General features: G+C 36.2%; 1 protein-coding gene across 1 annotated transcript in view; it reads right to left on the bottom strand.

Moving 5' to 3' along the window:
- Window positions 1–5,766: 5,766 nt before the first annotated feature.
- Window positions 5,767–22,379, bottom strand: part of Liprin-alpha (PTPRF interacting protein alpha) — a 112,932-nt gene continuing 96,319 nt past the window's right edge. Inside the window, exons 24-30 of the mRNA XM_071587957.1 lie at window positions 19,437–19,631; window positions 17,017–17,181; window positions 14,020–14,118; window positions 9,999–10,155; window positions 7,803–7,919; window positions 5,824–5,926; window positions 5,767–5,774 (exon numbers count right to left, since the gene is read on the bottom strand). Coding sequence (XP_071444058.1) covers window positions 5,767–5,774; window positions 5,824–5,926; window positions 7,803–7,919; window positions 9,999–10,155; window positions 14,020–14,118; window positions 17,017–17,181; window positions 19,437–19,631 — 844 coding nt within the window. The remainder of the gene's footprint in view (window positions 5,775–5,823; window positions 5,927–7,802; window positions 7,920–9,998; window positions 10,156–14,019; window positions 14,119–17,016; window positions 17,182–19,436; window positions 19,632–22,379) is intronic.

The following is a 22,379-nucleotide window of genomic DNA, read 5'->3' as shown; positions in this document are numbered from 1 at the left end:
CCAAAAATGTATTACTACGCATTTATTCAAATTTAATTCCAATTGCCATGTGTCGCACCAATTCTGAATTGCATCTTGGTCATTAGCTAACGCGACTCTGTCTTCACGACTTTGAATGTCCCCATAATTTACTGCATCATCGACAAAAAGAAGGAGCTTACTTTTAAGCATGGTACTGAGGTCATTAATGTAAATAAGGAATAAGAGGGGGCCTATGACACTTCCTTGTGGTACACCCGATGTGACATTGACAGTATCCGATGATACACCATCCAGGACGACTGTTTGAACACGATCTCTTAAGAATTGCCCGATCCAGCATATAAATACTCTCGTGTATTCCATAAGTTTCCAACTTAGAGAATAACTTGCAATGAGGGACTTTATTGAAGCTTTTTTTTAAATCTAGGAATTTCACATCAACTGGAATATTACTTTCACCGGAGTTCATTGTATCATGAAAAAGAGTACAAGTTGAGTTTCGCAGGACCTACCTTTACGGAAGCAGTGTTGGTTATTAATCCATAAAGATGCTGGGATATTGCACAGATAACATGTGCAATATCCCAGTAATCCCCGGGCAAAATATGGGAGCTTCTGATAATTCCACAATGTAATCCAAGGGTGTATTTCCCCCAGGGACATTCTCGTGCTCTGTGGATAAAAGCAATTATACCACATCCTTACCGTAGATAACATTCAGTTGATTACACAATTACATGACATAATGGCTGATGCAATAATCCCAAGTTATTCATTATTCATTAGGCTTTATTCTTATTATATATGATGATGGTACATTTGGGCCACAACAATACGTAATCATTGCCATCATTTGATTGGTCCTGACAAGAAATAAATAGAGGGGAAAATACAAATAAGAGGGGACACAAAAACAATACAAGAGTAAAAAAGTAATACAATTCCTCTTTTTTTTGCCATCTGCATTTCACACACACACATTCATGATTATGAGATTCTTTATGCAATCATTGGCTGCTCTCAAATGTGCACTTTCACATGCATGATTAATCAAAAATCCCAAAGAGTACCCTAACAAATTTTAAAGCTTTGTAGTAGTCACATTTGGAGTGCTACTCTTCAACGCAGACTTAATACAAATTTCCAATTTCCATTCAGCCAGCAATTTTACCTCACCTTAAATCAAAACAGGCTAATTCCATGTGCATGAATCAGGATCTAAAACATTTCTGGAGAGAAGATTGATTCACATTATTGTTGGGAAAATTTCGTAAATATTACTCATAAATTTGAATTTTATTCTAAAAGAATGCATGGGTGAAATAATACAAACAGTTATTTCACATTGTGTCCTCAAGACATCTAGTGCCGTTAAATATTCAGTCTCGGATTTCTATAAAATATCAGGCTCCTAAAAACTGTTTAACCTATGGTGAAGTCATTCTTTTTAATTAAATATATTTAAAAATAATTACTTTAATGTACTTTGGTTATTCTTAAAGAAATATCTTTGTGAGCAAAATTTTGTGAAAAACACAAAAACTTCGGCTGTGTTGACGCACATGAACTCCTGGCTGCAATTTCTCGCCTCAATACCTTTCAAACTTCAAAATTCTGGGTCATAGCAACATCTACTCATTCCTATACAATGTGAGATATATTATTTTTCTTTTGATTAAGTTAACACACTATCATAACTCAATTATGGCCTCTTTCATTATCATGCCACATAAGCAGCATCACTTACGATACAATAGTTGTAAGCTTTAGACTTCCTCCACATTTGGTGTCTAAAAACAACTGACTTCGTATTTGGTAAAAAGCAAAGGTTGATTCACCATTTCCATGGTGACATACACATTCACAATACTTTTTAGCAGCAGTAATATTTTAGATAATATTAATAATATTTTATCGTCTTATGTACACATGCCTGCACGGTTTAGGATTAGCTTTCCTAACTTGCTTTCACTCGAACACATTGGTGAACAATAGATATAAATATACACACACACATGTATATGTGTGTGTGTGTATATATATATATGTATGTATATATATATGTGTATATATATATATATATATATATATATATATATATATATATATATATATATATATATATATATATATATATATATATATATACACATACACACACACATATATATATATATATATATATATATATGTATATACACACACATACACATACATTTATATACATATATATATATATATATATATATATATATATATATATATATATATATATATATATATATATATATATATGTATATATATACATAAACATATATATATATACACACACATATATATCTATATATATACACATATATTCCTATTCTGGAAGGTGAGGATTACACTTAATTAACAAAGAGGTTAGTAACCATGGAAAAGAGGATTTTCTTTCTTGATTGAGTGGGTGAAGGTAGTTATGGTTTTTTATGCTTTGTTACCTTTTGAAATTCACTGGCATCACAATGTATTCCAAAGGCTAAATCAGTCTGGTTCTTTCATTAACGACACACACACACATCCACACTCATAACCTACATGTCTTTTTTTTACAAGGAAGTTAATTATTTATAACTATATGAGTTTAATAGCATTTGCTTTGGATATCTATGTAGTTACATTGTCCCTAATATTCACTATGTCAACATGTTCCTACTATTTTTCTCTATGGTGGCAGCACCAATGGATACACTCCATTCCTCCACAATACAAACCATACATTCACTTCCTATGACCAGATTGAAACACATACATTATCTATATATGTATGTGTGTATATATATATATATATATATATATATATATATATATATATATATATATATATATATATATATATATACATATAAAGTTAAAAAAAGTATGCTTTGATGCCATGTATTCTTGTAACATGCATGCACACATATAAACATAAGCTGGCATATGGTAATCCTGCCTAACAAATGTACAGAATACAGTCATACAAAATGCCACATTCATTCACACATTTTCATTTGGCCATAAAGGAAGTTCACAACTTATATAGCAGAAAGAATCCCAAGTTCCAGGGAGTAAGAATGAAAGTTCAAAAATGAAATCCATAATATTTTCATCCTTCCCAGCAAATAAGCAGCTAACACACAGTTTCAATATGAGACCACAAAGACGAGCATTCTTCATAAAAAACTGACTTGGTATTAAAAACACAAAAATTCAACATGATCCTTACAACTTATTCACTTGTTGACTGTTGGACAATATTGTTACTAAAAAATAAATAAACCACCAAATATATTTAAAGTGACTACTGATTCGACACACACTTTACCCTTTTGAGGTATTACATACAGATGCAGGGGAAGAAAATGGGCGCTCAGTCACCAAGATAAGAACAGTTACCTTCATTTTATTCAAAAGACTTGTTAGCCCATGGCTGCTGTCAGGGGTTTGGCCCACAATTAATCAAAGTCTATAATGCTGCCACAACCTCTGCATCTGTACAATTAACTGGTCTCCTTTTAATTACAGTTGACAGCTGCTGCTTCTTTTTCTACACAAAGTCACACTACTGGAAATGCACACACTGCCTGGACCACTCGTGGGCTCAAACACTTGATTAACACAAAAAAGCATTTGTACACTATTAACAAGCTTTAGTATTCCACCTACCAACCATTCCCCGCACTCCTGATTCCTACCTGCTTATTTTCACCTAGTCACCTACTTGCACAACACAAAAAATTCACATTACAATGTCTTTTGGCTACCAGGAAATGAGAAAAGCATAGTCTTCAAGGGTCGTCACTTTTATCAGAGACTGCTATGGAATGTTTTCCCCTGGGTATTGTTGGGAGGAAGGCAAGCACACAGATGAAGGAAAGAGCCGTTAGTGAACGAATACAGTGGGTGGGGAGAGATCACCATCCAAATTGCACACAAAGAAGCCTCCGAGTGTCTCTCCCTCTCCTCCCCTGCTATAGGCCGCTGTTCAAGGACTGGAGGGGTCACCAAGCACTAGGCATAAAGCTACCAGTCATTAAGCCAAAAGACATGAAGTATTACGTGCCATAATTCGGCCACAATCTTCTCCTACCGATCATTATACAAGAGGTTTTTTGAGTCCAATTTTAAATCTTCTGGATTCTGGGAATGTTCTGGTTTAAAAAAATAATACGAGTGATGTAGGAAATTGACTTGTACATGACAATAACCTGAAAACTATCACATGCATAACAAAAAGACAATTTACTGCAACTAAACCATTTTACCATGCGTAAATTCATGTCAATCACTCTCAAAGAGTAAAAATTTTTTCGATACATGCCACAATAGGTTTTTTGCACATTTTAATCAGCGATTTGAATACCACCTCGATCATAAGTACAATATTTCTTCTGGGCTCATGTTACACGAGGAGATATAATAGTTTTTATTCTTCAGATGAAAACAGTTCAGCAAACCAACTTGAATCAAACAAAAGACATGGTATTCACATTAAGTGAGTGGCATGAAAAAAAATTAATTCCACTAGCAAAATTGAATGATTCTGGTGACTTCCTACCCGAGGAAGTAGAATGGAAGATGATTTTCTAAAAAAAAAAGGCATTCCTAAGAAATAAAAAAAATTCACCTATCTAGACATAATTGTATTTCTGAATGACTCAATTCCAGGGTAGTTGCTTTGCTTCCTCACTGGATATTTATTTATTGTCCATTGCATCCTGTTCAAGAGCAGCATAATGCACAGCACTGTAAAAATTTTATCCATATTTTTTCTTAGTCAAGGGAATTTGAAACTATAAAAAGAGGTAATAATTTACCTCATTTTAGCCACTCCCAGACACACGTCACTTAAAATTTAATCAACCTCACTTAAAAAAAAAATTCTTCAACAACCTTCCTCAAAAGATGCTTCTCTCTTCCTTGGCTGTTTATTTTCGGAAAATGGTCACGTTAGTGGCAATGCATGCACTATGGTGGTGGAGCTGCGTTGGCAGTCAAGAGTTTGTTGGTCACCTGAAAGCTGTCACTCCTGCCTTAAATCTAACAGCGTACCTGACTATGCTGTTTTTAGCACCTTTTGTCTTCATACTGATCAGTTGAGCCTCTTCTCAAACCTACATCTACACCATGCCCTCCTTCCCCTATATGCACTTCCTGTATTTTAAAATTGACATCAAGTGAAATGGACAAAAATTTCAGCTAATACTTATGACCCACTTAGAAACTTCCTCGAAGTCTGACGAAAGATACAACCTAGTATGTTACACTGCGCAATCGTCTCTCGCTGAGGGAGACAGTTCAACAATCATTTTCTCTCAGAACAATAACACCCATCCTGTCCCTCAATCATCCTTGCCACCATTTCAAAACTCAACAAGGAACGAGCACATGGGATAATCGACAAGTGCATGTTCTCGTGTACAGCCATCCACAAAAAACCAATCCAAGTATCCTATTTGAGGTATAAACAATCACTCTCAATGCCTTTTCATATTTTTGAGCCTCGATAGGAAAATACTTAAATCAGTCCACCACATTTCCCGAGCCTCTCTTGCATTAAACCCTTTCATCCAACAGTTACCTTTGGACTCTCCCAAAGAGTGGGCTCCCAAGAGCAGCTGCCAACATGCTCTCCTCCTCCTCCTCCCCTTCACTGCTGTCTCCGTCATAGAGCTCGTCACACCATCCTACGCCAATCCGCTGCTGCTCTCACTGGCTGGGCAAGCGGGTCGTGTAGTATCAGGAATGCCCTCCTCCTCCCATCATCCCACTGCCCACCTCCAAGGGTCCCCCGCCAACCAGGCTGCTGCCCATTCCACCTCCACCCCCGCCCCCACCACTGCCCATTGGGGATGCGTCCACCCTGCGCTCCGTGGCCACCGTCAGCAGCGCTATGAACTCCTGCTCCAGCAACTGCCTCGCCTGGCCACAGACAACAAACACATTACGCACCACTCTTCGACAAAATATTATGACACACAACATATTGTTTCACTCATCACCTTCTATGCAAATGCTATTTCTACCTCCATTATTGCTCAGTATTTTGCTTTAGTTGAGCAAATCTTAAATTCGCTCCCATTTTCTTTCTTCCCTTGGATTCAAAGAACTAATGCATTATGTCATTTATTAGAAATTGGCGAGCTAAAAAATTGTATTATTTACAATGAAATACGATCAATTAACCAATAAATGCAGTATCCGACCCGAAGGTCGGTTTGGTAAGTGATGGTAGAGTTCACCCAGTACTAAGCCCTATACGGCGTGTGAAGTTCAAAGATTAGGCTAGGGGGGCCAGTTCCTTTCCCTGTGCCGGTTATGGTTTCCCAGGAAGTTCTGGTACCCAAAAAAATCACACAGCTTGGGTGGAGCTGAGGGTGCCCAGAGAGAGGAATGCCTGAGAATCGAGCCCAGGCCTTATGACCAGCAGTCCAATGCTCCACCCCTGGATTATGTAAAACCTTATAAAGATTATGTAAAACCTTGAAATAGAATTAAACTTCTTGCAAATATAAGTTAACTTTTAATAAGGTAATAATTTCTTTGAAGGTGATTTGAGATTTTTTTTTTGTAATGCAACTGTCAGTATCTCCATATACTTCTGTTCACTGAAACAGCTGGCATTGAAGCCCAACTACTGAAAGGGAATCAAAACTGAGGACTGAACCTAACAAAACCATACCATCACTGGAACAAAAAAAGGTTTAACTGCCCCATCGCATCACAAGTAACCCCCAAAAATTGGAATGAGCGAAACTTCATCAAACTCTTTCAAAACAAATCATGGATATTTTTGAGAGCCCTACTCATGAAACATATTCACATACAAAACAAGTTAAAAGGCCATGCTGTTGCAAACAGGGCTGGAAAAAAATAAAGTGGGGGATTCGACTGAGGGCCTTTATTCCAGAGTGGTGTTGGAGGCCTTTTAAGTCTTATATCTGGGCCCTGCATGGGTGCATGCCATGGGAAACATCACAGAGAATTGACACATCCTTTATGGTTAGGAAAAACCAAAACATGACCATAGTTTAACAATTTCAACATAGAGGTGATAGACATGAGAATATTATGTATTTGATGTGATAGCAAACCATTTTAATCAACATTTTGCACGAGAGGAAAAAGCAAAAGGTGATTTTTCCCCAGACTATATAGGTATGCACACATTTAGAACACATGACTTCTTAGGCTTCTTATTAAATCCATTAAAACTGTACAGGGCACTGCACTGTGGCCACCAGAAATGATAAAACACATATTAGTGCCAAATGCAAAAAAAAATCCCATTCCTGTTTGAATTATCTCATTTCATTGAGTGAACTTTCCACAACATCAAGAGTTTATAATTAGATGTAACATTCCAATTCAAATCAATGGTTTCACATGCATACCTTTCGAATTGTATTTGACTACCAACAAATTTAATGATATTCTGAAACCATTGCGACCATCACCATTGAGAATATGGGAAGGGGGGGTGGGGTAAAGAGGGGATACATGAAAATGGACATCTGACCACAGTTTGGAGATTTATTGAAATCACTGGACTCATTACATGTTGTTACATGAATGTTAAATGAATATTCCCTGTACCCTCGAAAACATTACTTGAGAATATACTCTTAAAAACTCCATCAACACAAATAACCACATAAAAACAACCAGGGAATACTAGGGAAGGCACTTAAAATGGGTCAGAAGGAAACAAAACATACACAAACTAGCTAATTTTCAGAAATAACAATGGTTGCACGTAGTGAAAGACCTGATGCAGTGTTGAACGTTAGTTTCTTACCTGAGTATTCTGAGTGGGAATCTGAAGAGCAAGGGCCATGCTGTTGTGGTCAAATCCTTCATCTAGGGCTATCAAAGCACCATGGACTCCTGACTCCAGAAGGTTATTTGCATACTCCTACATTTAGCAGAATTAGGAGAAAAGTTTGAAAGATATCCTTTTAAAGATAAATTCAGTTGATCTACATCTAATTACACACACACACATACACAAAAATGGGGTTTTTATCGATGATATTCATATTTAAATCATTTTTTTCACTCATAGGTTTCATATAGCATCATATATTCATTTATGCTGAAAAAGTAAAAACATACAAAAGTATACTTAAGAACTACTTACAAGGTCTTAAGGTGCCTTGAAACAAGTGAGTATTACCTCACATACCACAATTAGAAAAATTCTCTTTCAAAATTCCATTCAATAAAAAAAACAAGACACTGGAATGCTTTTGAATGCATCCACTCTGAATGCTTGATTGTCTCAGGAGGGAACTCCAAATTTACAGGAACAATTTCAGCATTTTTAGAAAACCGCAAGCTAAATATATTACCAGCAATATCATAAACTTCCTATACTTCCTAGGTAAGAGCTCACCCAGCCCATCTCTAAATATTCTCTTCAAAGGTTGTTCATAATTGTCTATCAGAAGAACTGGTAGTTGGTTCATAAGGATTTCTTTGATGACCACATTAAAAAAGGCCTGATTAAAACTGCAAGTCTGAATTTGGAGAACATCCTATAAATTGCTCATATAAAATAAGAAACAAGGTAACAATAGAAAGAAGCATCATTCTTGGAAGTCATTTTGGGGGAGGATATAATAGGTGAGCATGGAACAGATTTTACATCTGGACGGTTGCATAGAGGGGGTGGGATCTTGGCAGGAGGGGGAAGCTGCTTTATTGAAGGGATTGGTAGTTTAAATTATGTACCCAAGGTTTACGGGGATGTCTGAAAACTACAGAAGAACACGTGAGGGTAGGTCACTGGTTGTTTTTTTTTAAACTGACTATGATAGGGAAAAGAACTCTCATAACAGCTTAGAGGAATTGCAGCCACCCCAGGGAAGTAAGCAAGAGATGAGCACAGAAAGATTACTTGGAGGGCTTTTGACAGCATAGGTGATGTGGGAATGCATGCAGATTTTATTTAGAAGGGATGCTGGGTAAATGTGTTGGAGAAGAGAAATATGGACACCAGAAAGAAAAAGGCTGATAGAATCAGGGTCATTACACATGTGCTGACCTCAGATTGAAAAGGAGATGAGAGTTTTAAGGTTGGTAACTGTTAAAATGTGTAAGTATTATATTGAAATGTAATGAAATAATTGACTTTGTAATTCCACACACTTTGTGAAGTGTGTGGAATTACAAAGTCAATTATTTCATTACATTTCAATATGTTATGCAAATTCCACAAAGTTACGCCTGAGACAACAAATTTGTAAGTATTATCGTGTGCTGGTTGGCTTTACATTAGTAAATAGATGCATGAAGTTTGCCTTCAGGATGAGTAACATTAACGTCTAGCATGAAGACTAGCTTGTGAGGTAGAGTTCATAGATGAAAAACAATGAAGAGCATAAGTGAAGTCTTGAAGGGAGTCTGTGTTGTGATGCCAGAGGAGGAAAACATCATCAATATATCAAATAGCCATTGGAAGGGTTTTAGGGGTTGGGTGGTAAAGAAATCTTCTTTACGGTGGCCAAGGAGAAGAGTGATGCATGAGGAACTGAGTCTACTTCCCATAGTGCACTCTTTGAGCTGGGGTTAGTGGTTTTCGTGGTCTTTCATGTAGCACTAGATAGTACTACACAAATAGAATCACTTTGTCACACCCCAAAGAACGACAGGAATACAATATTCATTCCCATCTAATGAAATGCACCTTAATCATTATTTATTTCTAAAAATTTTAAAAGAAAAGCCTCCTGGGTCATTTACATGAGATCTTGTCCGATTCTCCCAATATTCCTAGCTGAAATTTACTCTAAAACTTAAAAAATTAAAAGACCCATGATACTTTTAAATCCATCCATGATGTGACACAGACCAAAAATAGCAAATCATGTCATTTTGAATGCAATTAAAAATGCTGTTTCCACAACATTAGGATATTTCATCTAAGTTATACACCACAATCATATATTTAAATATATTGCCTATAACCCTAGCTCCTTATTCATGCACATACCTTCAGGCCAATTGAATTTATCCACCTGATGACCCTATCATTGGACCAGACTAGACAATCCTTCACATCATTCTCACAAGATGCCCTCCTCTCTTCCAGTTGCTTCCTGTCATAGTTCACCCTCTTCAAACAAGATATTCCATACTGCAAACTTGTCCTGAGGAAAAGTTCATAAAAATAAATTTTCATATCCAACTCAAACTAGAATCACGACATTTATTTTAGCTAAAGAGATGTTGTCAAAAACATGATAGGCTATAGTGCCAATTGCCACTTTGAACTTCCACTCTTCACGAGCTAATTTTTACTTGGAAATCCAGTTAACCAACTCAGAGGATACAAGCAAACTCAAGTAAATACTACTCCTTTGCTTTTTCACAGAAATAGTTTAAATTCTAAAATGGAGTTAATCATTTAACATTGGGGCTTTACCAAAATACAGAATATGAAAAAAATGTTGACAAAGAGACAAGTCAAGGTTTTCCGGTTGATTTCGAAAGAAACTTCCATGAATTTCAATGCTCAAAGGTTCACTTACCACCCTACTATTTGCATTACAAACACAATATTTGTGGCAAATTAAAATCAAACTTGAATAAACATAAGCATTATGTGTTGCATTAACATAACAGTTTTTAGCATTAGTTTTTTAAGCTCACATTATTCATAAAGTTCATTCAAATTATTTTTAACAGTAAATTGGTTATTAAAGTGAACGCTAATCAATATTTATACAATATCTTTGGACTGGTAACCCATCATTGAAGTAATCTGAACTTGACGAGGGTAGAAAAAGAAACTTTGCACTTCCACATAAAGATTTAATATTTCACGACCATGGTTTACACGCTGTCCATCATCAAGGTGATCACCGCCTGATGATGATGTGCAGCATCGAAACCGTGGTCGTGAAATATTAACTCTTTACGTGGAAGTGCAAAGTTTCTTTTTTTAACCTCATCATGAAGGAATTCCACAAAGTTAAACCATTGTTCCACTCCACTGTTATGTAATCTGAACTTAGTGAAATAATATTGCTTTTTTTATGGTAATACAACAGCTCTTGATTGACCTCAGTTTCATGCTATTTTATTTCATTTTGTTTTTAATAGCATTATAATGCAACAATTTCAGAGTGTAAAAATCATTTGCCTTGATGGGGATTCGAACTAGGATCCCTCGATGCCAGGCCGAGTGCTTTAGCCAGTTAACCTATCGAGGCATCCTCATACACACCGAAATCTTGGGGGCTTTAACAGAACAAGATGTTGTGATGAAATACAGTACATACAATGCCACAGGCATTTGTAGTCTTGTGCGATGCACCACAGTCCACGAGCTTAACACAGACTTAAAACAATTATTATTAGGTAATCTACCGGTTAAGGTAGGTTTTTGGATGGACGTGATTACTAATTAAATAATTAGTGGCCCCTAGCAAAACACAACATCATACTTTACATCAGGTCCCTCTTCAGCTCCGAGTACTTTCATCCTCCCTTCATCCCATCCAACATCCCTATCCTGTTACTTCCCTTTCCTCTTTTGCCCAACATCCTCCCCTCTATCACAGTCTTCAACATCCTGCTGCCGGTCAATACCCCTTTCAGCCACTTTTCCTGCCTCCATAGGATTGCTCCCAGCAAACCCCTCTCTTCGCCCACCATACCAAGTAATTCCTCGTTTGTTTTCTTCTCTGTCCATTTCACCTTCTCCATTCTTCTCCACACCCTCATTTCAAAAGCCTCCAGTCTACGTCTATCCTCCTGCTTCAATGACCACGTTTCCCTGCCGTACATAGCTACGCTCCAAATTAAAGTTTTTACGAGTCTTTTCTTAACATCCTCCCCTTCCTGAACCCAAACTGGTCATCCCCTAAGTAATCATTTGCCTTACTCTCTATTGTTTATGATCCTTAGAACAACTTAAGCTGCATGGGATTTCAAACTTATCGTCCTGTAGTCCTCACATGACGTGGCCTTTACCTTTTTCGGAATAGGAACTAAAACTGATCTCACAAAGTCTTCCGGCCAGATTCCTTCCTCATAAATACTACAGATCAGCCCATATAGCCTCTTCCTCCCACATTTTCCCAAGCCTTTTAAAAGTTCCGTTCTTAAAACAATAAGGGTGTTTTTCCTTTGACAAATTCCAAGAATCTGCGGGAGATACAGCGACAGCAACTTTTGATGGAATCATTCACAAAATGTGAATTGCATATGTAATGCACATTTAGTGGATGACTCCGTCAAAAGTTACTGTCGCTGTACTTCCCGCAGTTTCTTGGGATTTATTTATTATAGATTTGAAAAGAATGAAAGGAATAAAAACAATTCAAGCAGAAATAGGAAATTCAGCAAGAATTATACTCAAAAAGAGTACACTCTCTCACTTGTACTATCTGTGTGCTAATGGGTACATGATGAAGCAGCAGCGATCGAAAAACACGCCAATAATCGAAATATATGCAGAACGTATGGTCATGATACAATGAACGGTTTCAACGTTTATGAATGAAAATATTTCAGCACCAATAAAAATGCATTCAATACCTGCTACATCACCAGCATCCATACTTATGCCTCTAATTGAGGGCAAAGTGAGTAGGTGCATCTGAGGAAGAGGAAATGTTCTGATGAGGCTAGTTTGGATCAGAAAAAAAGCACGATTTGCTTGCAAAGGTCTGACCCCAATCCAAAGAGGATATTCTAATAAATAGCGTAAACATATTTCCATTAAGATGAAACAGGGTTGTTCCACAACTTCTTCATGCCACACGGAATGGATAATGTGATGCTGAATAATAGGAGAAGTGGGCGGTTTCAATGCCAAAAGAATTCTGTCATACATTTCTACCAAGGAATTTGGTGACAAGGCAGATGTAATGATTAATCTCTACACTTGTGCCTGTAGAACTCAACATAGGGAGTGGTTTTGTGGGAATCATGTGATTTCATTAAATCAAACTTTGCGAATATATTCTATTGTTTCAGGTTTCACTTCGTGGAAGTATTTAATATCTAGTATTTATTAAATAAAATCTGTGGAAAAGTACGAGTCTTTCTTTCTTTTTAGTAATGGAAATCAAACTTCCTGTGTATTTCTTTTTCTGGAGTGACCTATTTTTTCTTCCACACCTTGGTGTATGTAATATTAACTCAGAGTAAAACCCCACATTCTGAGTTGATACCAAATCATTTCAACTCTCTCAGCTTCTTTCAGTGGTGGTTCTTTCCTTGGGCTTCCGTTTGTGCTAGGTTAAATTTTTCAAGCAGAGAAGTCATCTCGAAAGCCAACTGATTTTTCTTTGTTTCAAAATTCTTTGCATCATAGCATATGTTTACTTTGAAACTTGGATTGTACATTATAGAGACTGTGCAAATTTTTTTTCCAGAATTAGCATCAAATTATCAGGGATAAATCAATTATCAGGCAAATCGTTGTTGAAAATTTGCCACTGACTCAGTGGAAGCAAAGTCACTAGAAAATGAATGATTCTAATCACGAGATGACCTCAGAATTTGTCATCGCACTTCCACTGCAAACAATGTTGCTGTATCAAACAAGTCCAGTGCATTTATCAATCGCTAGGTAATATTCAATTTTGATGAATTTTCTAAATTGGAGCTGAGGCTAGCAGCAGCTGGAGTTGCTGCTCTAGCCTCTGCCTCAAAAAATGCTTATTCATACTTGTACCTGCACTCCATCTTGTGGAATCATATTGGACAAACTTATATTGCTTAAAATGCTTGTATGTGTGGACTATTTTCGCCTGTTTTGTGACTTGAATATTTAAAATGATCCCTGATGCCAGGTCCTTTCCTGCAGGATACTCCACCTACAATTTACTGAGGCAATGTGTTCAAATTGAATCCCTTCAAGTGCAAAAACAATATTCAACCCATTTTCTCAGACAGTATGCAGAAATCTATCAGATCTACGTCAATCTTCAATAAATCCAAACTCATCAAACCTCCATGAGTATTTTCACTCTCTTCACATGAAGGTAACAACCACTCACCTATGGAAGCTATCCACCATCTTAAGCTGCCCTCGCAAATCTTTTTTCGCTAAATGGTCAAGCATCCGTGCATCAACTAGGCATTCCATAAATGTGGACCTTGAAAAAAGATTTGAAAAATCTTAATAACAGCATTAAAATAGTCACATGAAACACATGTAACAACAAATAAAAGTGAACAACACTCAGGTTCTTAACTGACAATGGAAAGTATGAATGTCCCAAAATTAACATAAATGTAATTTAAATTTAATTGGGTAGGAAGATATCTCAAATTAAGTTGGCTGAATTATTTTATGATAATCCTTTCCATTTTATTGTTTTGCAAAAGCTAAATAGTTTATCATATTCACACATGACATTGGATATCCAGTAATTTTTTTGTAGCAATTGAACTTTTTATTTTATTTACTTAAATTAACATAAGTTTATTGCGACATTTTATATGATACCTAATTTTTCCCCTTCTTTCACTAAAAGTTTGCAGTTTTTTAGTTCAGCCAAAAATTGAATGCTTCTTCCAAGAGGTGGCTTTCTTAGTGTGTAATACATCATCTGCAAATTTCATTATTATGTAAGGCATGGGCTTATCTCTATTACACATTCCTCTTTACAAAAATTTACATATGCTTAATCCATATAAAATGATGGCATATTAGTGCATGCATAGCTTATTCGCTCAAAGAATAATTAATTTTCAGTGATATATGATAGAGAATAATAACTGTTTTAGAATATGATTTTTTTTTAATCCAACACATAGTGATGCAAAATGTGGGAAAACTGAAAATGAAATCATGTCAATAGGGGATACCAAATGCCACAGGAAAATAGGAAATTTTATGGGGCCTCATAAAATGTAGCACATTGCAGGAAAATGCAAATTCCTATTATGCAAACATGGGGTTTCACAGTGATGCTTCTTCATTCCATAATATGTAACATGAGGAGAATATGTTCCAGTTTCGATCTGCATCTTGACCCAGAACAAAGTGATCATGGATTTCTGTTTTACATGAAAAAGGAAGGGAGGAATTCAGCTATGTTCCTATGTGTACATAGACAAGTTGTTTTGCTTATGATTGAAAAGATCCAATTTAACCATTTCTTGATTATATAGGGCCTTATTAGTTAGAGCACCACATAATTTTTTCCGTTCCGTTGTTTTCCAACACAAGTTTTTCCGTTTCAAAGTCTGCTATCATTATATGAAACCGTGACTCACGTAACTATTGCCAGTAAATACCATGATACCTAATATTCTTCATGATGTCACAAGAAAATTAATTGAAAGTTTAGAAAATTTAGTCTTTAAGAGTCATGTGTCTTAACAGACAAGAATTCATTAAATTGTCTGAGTCTTTCTTTGCTAGGCTTCCCTTCATTTGCAAACACTTAAGGAACTTCATGTCTTAGATTGAGATGAATATTGCTATGGATAATAACTCAAGTCTTCATGATTACACAATATGAAATTGCAAAACGTCAAGTCAGTCCTTCAAATAAGTTCAACAGATTCAGGCTTGAGGTCGTGGAAGTTCATCATAATGAAATAAGGACATTTGCACTTTTCCACAGTTTATTTAACGTACGACGCGTTTCAACTCACAGAGTCATCATCAGGTACAAGTCTTGTACCTGATGATGACTCTGTGAGTTGAAACGCATCGTACGTTAAATAAACTGTGGAAAAGTGCAATTGTCCTTACTTCATTAGTCCTTCAAATGTTCGACGAGCACATCCTGCAGGCCTTGAATGCTTTAGTCCTTAAATATAAACTATAATTCCCCTTCAAGGATACAGCTAATTTTATTAAAACATTCCTGACATGGTGGAAAAATGCAACATGTTTACAAAGTTGAGAAGGAGAGAAATCAGATTAGATTGTTTACAAAGAACCTTACAGGAATAAGGAACTTGATAAAATGAATGTTTTGCTTAAGAAATTTCTTGAGCTTCTTGATAGCTGAGGTGAGTTCTAATATCTCCAAAAACTAACAAATATTTCAATGTATACTCATTTAACACATTCCCTGACTTCTGTTGAAGATTGAGTGCCACCATCTCTTCAGGTTGAGGTCTGAAACTTTTCACACAACTCTCATATTCTTTCCATCACTAGAGCACTAATTCATAGCTTTTCCATTTGAATATTTCCATATTATTCGTTAAGCAAAGGCTAGTTTATTTCATTCAGCTTCCAGAGATGTTCTTAAGTGTTGATCAGATATTAGGTGCATTTTTGGCACTTTTGAACTTTGTTTATCCTCCTTTTAAGGTATTCCCTTCTGAGACTAAAGGCACTCAAGTATTTCTTTCCCCAGAAGTAGATACATGAAACCTAAGTGGCAGAAGAAAACACATTTCTCAATGCGGGTGACAATGAGATGTATTATAGACAGGTCCCGTAATAGAAGCACTGTCAATGCAACAATTTCAGAGTGTAAAAAATCATTTGCCTTGACTGGGATTCGAACCCAGATCCCTCAATATCCGGTCGAGTGCTTTAGCCACTTAAGCTACCGAGGCATCCTCTCTCTCCCGCAGTTTCTTTGGAATTTGTCATAGTAACACTGTCATTCGTTCATCTGCAGTCCTACTTGATACATGCTCCACTTTTAGTTAAAACATAGACTTGAGTGCACATTCAAATACAAGTTCTTTTGATCTACTAAGTAAGTTATCATACTAACTAATCTTCTTGCATACATTTGCAATCATGTTCAATCTTGATACCATATGCGAACACTAAAAAAATTTTTCTGGTGTAGAAATATTTGGCATACCAGAGTTTGAATGCATGCAACCAGTTTTGAAAGTTCCACCAGTGAATCTTTTTCAGTATGACTTAAGTCTGTCAGAATTTTGACCGATTTATTTAATATTATTGATGATAACAAAGCTTCACATATTCCCAGCCACAACTACGATGATTTTACATAATAAGATGGGAATAAAGCCCTTCTGATTGACTCTTGGCCACATATTCATTTTACCTGTACTGTGGTAAGCCAAGCGAAGGTAGCCAAGAGTTCCCAACCCATTCATGGTTCATGTCACCAAAAGCCAAGGTGGTGCGTGATGTCTGAGGAGCCGATGGCGATGTAAGGGAGACCATTTCTTGGATTGCAAGGCGCAACTTGAGCCGGTGAAGTGGATTGCTGCAATACACCCAAAACGAGGAAAACACATGACACAGTTTAAAATACAACACTTCAAACCCAGTGCAAGATAAATATTTCCATAATTTCATAAGGGGTTTGGTTTAAATTGAGGATCCCACCAAAGCAAATTGTGCCCGGCACACACATACCACTTCACAAAAATAAGGCAGCACTGTACCATTCAATGGACTCTTGGCATTATTTTTTCTGAATGCATTTGAATAAAACACTTGAACCTTTATTGATGTTGTTGCATTTATAATTCGATTTTATGTTAATTCATAACAATAATGTGTGCTTAAATTTTGCTCATTTTATATTCCCACAAAAATGAAAAGTTACAACATGGTAACCTTTTACTATAGTGTTATATCATTTGCAAGTATTGCCTCCTTCCTCAGTGATACATTACTTTTTGTATGTCTGCTGCAATCTTCCTTGCTTTTTATGTGTGTCACTTTCAGTAAGACTCATACGTTAGCATTTTAAAATGTGAATGAAATGGTTATTTCAATCACATTTTAAATGTCCTACCTCCAACGTTGGGTCGCATTCCCTGCCTTTCACAGTCTCCTCAGGGGGTAGAATGTTTTGTGATGCATGTTCATGTGGTAGTGGTGTTTCACATTCTTGCTTGTTGTGTCCTGGCTTGTGCGTTGTTGGATGGCTTTCGTGCTGCATCCTGGGGTGCAGTTTTTTGTTGGTTTGAAGTATATGTGTTTGCATGAGTGTTGGATGAAGAGATTTTTGCATGAGTGGGTGTGCTGCTATGAATGTAATTTTCCATGTTGTTGTTTTGCATGTGGTATTGTTCCTTTTTACGGTTGGTGACCTAACACCCCCCGCCACACGCCCTTGCGGCGGCTTGTGGGGTATTATGTAGATGTAGATGTTATTCTGGCTCACCATGAAGTGAATAGTCTTGAAAAGCAATCCTGTACTTTAACTTTCCAAAAACGTGGAAATAATGGGATATATTTAGAGCTTCAAGAAAGGAAATGAACATTTTCCCATAGGACTCAATTCCAAATTGGAAATTTTGCTATTGCCATCAAGAAAAAAATGGTTTTCCATAACAGCAAATGGCAGGTGGCATAATGGTAAAAGACAGACAGAGCCACTTGGTTTCTCTTTCTCACATGGTATACTTCTTCTTGACTAAGTACTTTCCAGATAAACCTCGATGTACACATTGGGGCAATTAGAATAGCAATGGTCCCAATAATTGCCACCTCAATTACCATCTCAACGGCAGAAGATGTTGCTATCACAATAATGGGAAATGATAATCTTGATTAGCAGACAGACAAAATGTAAGTCTTCCCTGTCTCGAAAATATATGAACATCTTATAAGTAACAACACTGGACCAGAACACAGACCTTTAAGTGAATAAAAAGGGGAAGGTGACAAGAGGCTCAAAACATGCTTTTTAAATGTCCACCTTCCCAGCATGGTAATTTTATAATTACTAAAAATATTTTGTTTTTGATAGAAATACGTAGAATAAATTAAGATAGAAGTTGAATGTGATTCATGTTGAAATTTACTGCTATGTTTTTATTAAAAAAACATACATTAATGTATATACACTAAAATAACGGGGCAGTAAGAAATTCCAGGAAAAGTTCAAAGGGCAAGCAGTTGTAGACCTTACTTTTAAAGATTCAACATTTTAACTCATCCCCATTTGTATACATTCCATACTATAATATTTGTGCAGGAACACAAAGCCATGTTCACTCAGAAAACCAATGCCGATGTACATAGGTATAGCGGAAGAGGTTCTAACGACTTTAGAATAACAGCCCACAACTAATTCATGTTTGTTCAGAACCCTGGATATGATGGTGTGCAATTCTTGAAAGCACTAATGAGAAAATTAAGGGAAATAGATAATTATTTGTTGTTTAAGTCTAAACGACATCCATTCCTGTGTGATCAATACTACACAGTCGATGAATTCAGGTCCCTTTCTCTAGATAAATGATTTTCTTCATAAATAACTCAATGAAAATATTCTTGTTACAGCTGACAACTCCTGTTTTTTCAGTTTTTACTCTGTACACTTACTTATATTTTTTGAGATAAATGCCGACTCTGTATTTTCCACTCTGTGACGTCTGCAACGAATATGAGCAGACGATGTGACTTGTTCCATACTTGTTACAAACATGTCTTATAGGAACCAATAACCATTATTATTATTATTACCATTATAAAATGGAGGAGTAAGATGAAATGACCACTTACCTTATCCCTATTTCCCTCTGAATCTCTGTGTCAGAGAGAGCTGACATTATAGCACCAGATTTGACATTAGCTCGGCATGCTGCCACATACCAGGCTGGCATCCCAACCCACAACTCCAGCCATGCAACAATGGTGGGGCCATTCCAGAGGGCAAATGGAGTTCCTGCCTTCATTGCCTCAGCTAGCAGCTCATGTCTTCACAAACAAACAAGGACAATATATCAGTGTGAAAGCACAGAAATGGCAGTATTGGTACACACAATGGCATGGATTCATTCCGTAAGTTTTTTGATGCAAGGCACTTTAAAATTTTGCAGTTCCCTGACATGTTTGTACTCCCTGGGGCCCAAATCTGTAAATTTTCTCTCCGGAAGAAAAGAGTAAACGATATCATCTCTAGAATTCCCCTAGCACATGTCTGTAATTGACAGAGAAAAACTTCTGCTGACCGGAAAGAAGGCAAGTCAGGTAGAAGTTCCTGTGGGAAGTTTTTTGGCGGTCAATGAAAGCATTCATTACCACCTCTTTAAATGTTAAAACACCTGATTCCATATTGTGCAGACAAGTATCATAAGTACGGAAGATTTAAAATATTTTTATACTTGATAAGCACAGTGAACTCTCATTTTTATCCGTGTGCTAATGGATGCATGTTAACCCTCTTAGTGCGGCGGGCCGATATATCGGCTTTCGTATCCCTCGCGAAAAGTGCGGGGGGCCGATATATCGGCTCTTGCGTAGGCTTTTGTTTAAATCGTTGTAACTTATGGTTTTTTCTTTAATAATTTATGGTTTTTGTGCTATCGATAGGTTGAATTCCATAGAATTACGTAACTATTTTTTAAATTTTTTATTAGCAAATTTAAATGCTTTTAAAAAAGTATAATTCTTACCATAATTTTTCGTTCAGTTTTGTAAATGTCGGGAAGCTCTGCCTAATTGTTTGCTCGTTTTTTTTTCTGAGTAGTCTTTCCACTATGAAAAGCCACTGAAAGGCTACTAATCTGTTTTCATCTGTAATCTCTTGAATGTGTTGTGGTGTCGTGGTGTTGATATATACCTGCTTATTCAGACTTTGTTGAGACGATGGAAATGAGAGCACTGCTTTGTAATCATTTTGGTTTCTCTTGCCGTCCGTCGTATCTAATCAATTGCGCCCTGTGTAATGGATTACATTGTCAGCAGTTCTCTGTGAGTTAGAACTTAGTTTTTTTCTGCCTTTAGATTGTAAGCACATTGCCGCAGTCTCAAGGAAAGGGGAAAAGTCCCAATTTGACTCAGTGAGATCAGCCTTTTCAACAAAATCGAACTATGCAGAGGCTGACAAAAAAATTTGTAACTCACTGGTTTTTCTTTATTTATTTATAATATTTTCTACATGTCTTTTTGATTCTTTATTATATTTAAATATCGTAGTTTAATTGAAAAATGTTTTTAAAAAAATATTAGTTTTGTGTCTAAAAATCGAAATATTATTGCTAAAAAAATATTATTCAAATTTATGATACTGTAATAATTACATTTATTATTCAGATGATGTAAATGTATTACATCATTATTAACTACAATATTATATTTTAAAATAAAAAAACTGCACATGGATATCTAAACAAATAACTTCATAATGTTTTTTTTCCTAAGGTGATACATTTTCTTAAATTACACTTCGCACTTCTCACTAGTACCCCTGAAATCCCTGCCGCACTAAGAGGGTTAATGCATGAATAACCAAAATACATGGAATATATGGCCATTATACAGGGTGCGGCAACATAACTTCCTTTTTTACAGTGGTTTTGCCTCTTAAAAAACAAAGTTATGTTGCCCCACCTTGTATAAACAGATATACATGGAGACTCCATTTTCATTCGGCATGATTAATTCTGGTTTTTTCAAGCAATGAAAAGTACATTTTTCCCCTTTTTCAGTCATTTTTATTATAAGGGTGGAATTATAGGTTCACAAGAACACCGAACTGAACTATCTGATCAAGTGAAATGCAGAGTGTATTTTCCTCAGAGAGCTAAACCAATCACATAGCCAGAGAAACACAAATGATGGGCAAAGGATGAATTTGAAAAAAAAACTATTACTGATGGCGATTAATATTCGTAATATTATGATACTGATTAAAATAATGCAGAATAGACAGTTAATGAGTTATTTGCTGCAGGGTAAAACTATGTATTTGCTCTTGCCTTTAAGGAGAATGTGAAAATCTCAGGGCTATTGAATGTGAGGAAAACAGTTATGGGAAAGTACAAAGTGTACAAAAATGTTCAAATTAAAAACATTAAATACTATAAACAACTTTTAATTTTGAGACATTAAAAACTTTTAAAAGTATATCGATGTTTCAAAGCATTTAATTATCTTTATGATTGTAGTTTTATTAGAATTTACAGGTATTGCGAAGAGAGTACTGATAATTGAGAATTAACCATGAACGTGGGAAAAGAGGAAATGATTAAAGAGGCATGGGAAGAACTGGAGAAGTCAGTGGACAATTCATAAAATCAGTTAGGTTTGCTGATGACCACGCTCTAGCTACTCAGTCATCAATGGGCTTGCAGGCATTTGCTGAATGAGTTTGGAAATTCAGCGGGATGGATATGGGATGAGAATCAATATAAATAAAACAAAGATCACGTGGTTTTCCTGAAAGAGAAAGGCTTTGTTAAACGTTAAAATAGGAGGGCAAAAACTAGAGCAGATGGAACAGTTAACATATCTCAGAAGTGTTTTCGACCAACACGGTCAAAGTAGCAGGGACATGAGGAGACAATTTTAACCACACTTCTTCACTCGAGTTTCAGCTTAAGTCTCAAAGGAGGTAGATGTAAATAAACTGTTAGTTGCCTTCAAATTTTTTGAGCATTAGACTATTATTTAGATGGATATTGTGGGTTTGCACTTCGGAGTGGAGACATGAATTATCCACAA

Source organism: Hetaerina americana, unplaced genomic scaffold, assembly GCF_022747635.1.
Source record: "Hetaerina americana unplaced genomic scaffold, ioHetAmer1.1.p SCAF_3, whole genome shotgun sequence".
Lineage (NCBI taxonomy): Eukaryota > Metazoa > Arthropoda > Insecta > Odonata > Calopterygidae > Hetaerina > Hetaerina americana.
Note: the sequence above shows the minus strand (reverse complement) of the source record. Positions and strands in the feature narration are given on the sequence as shown.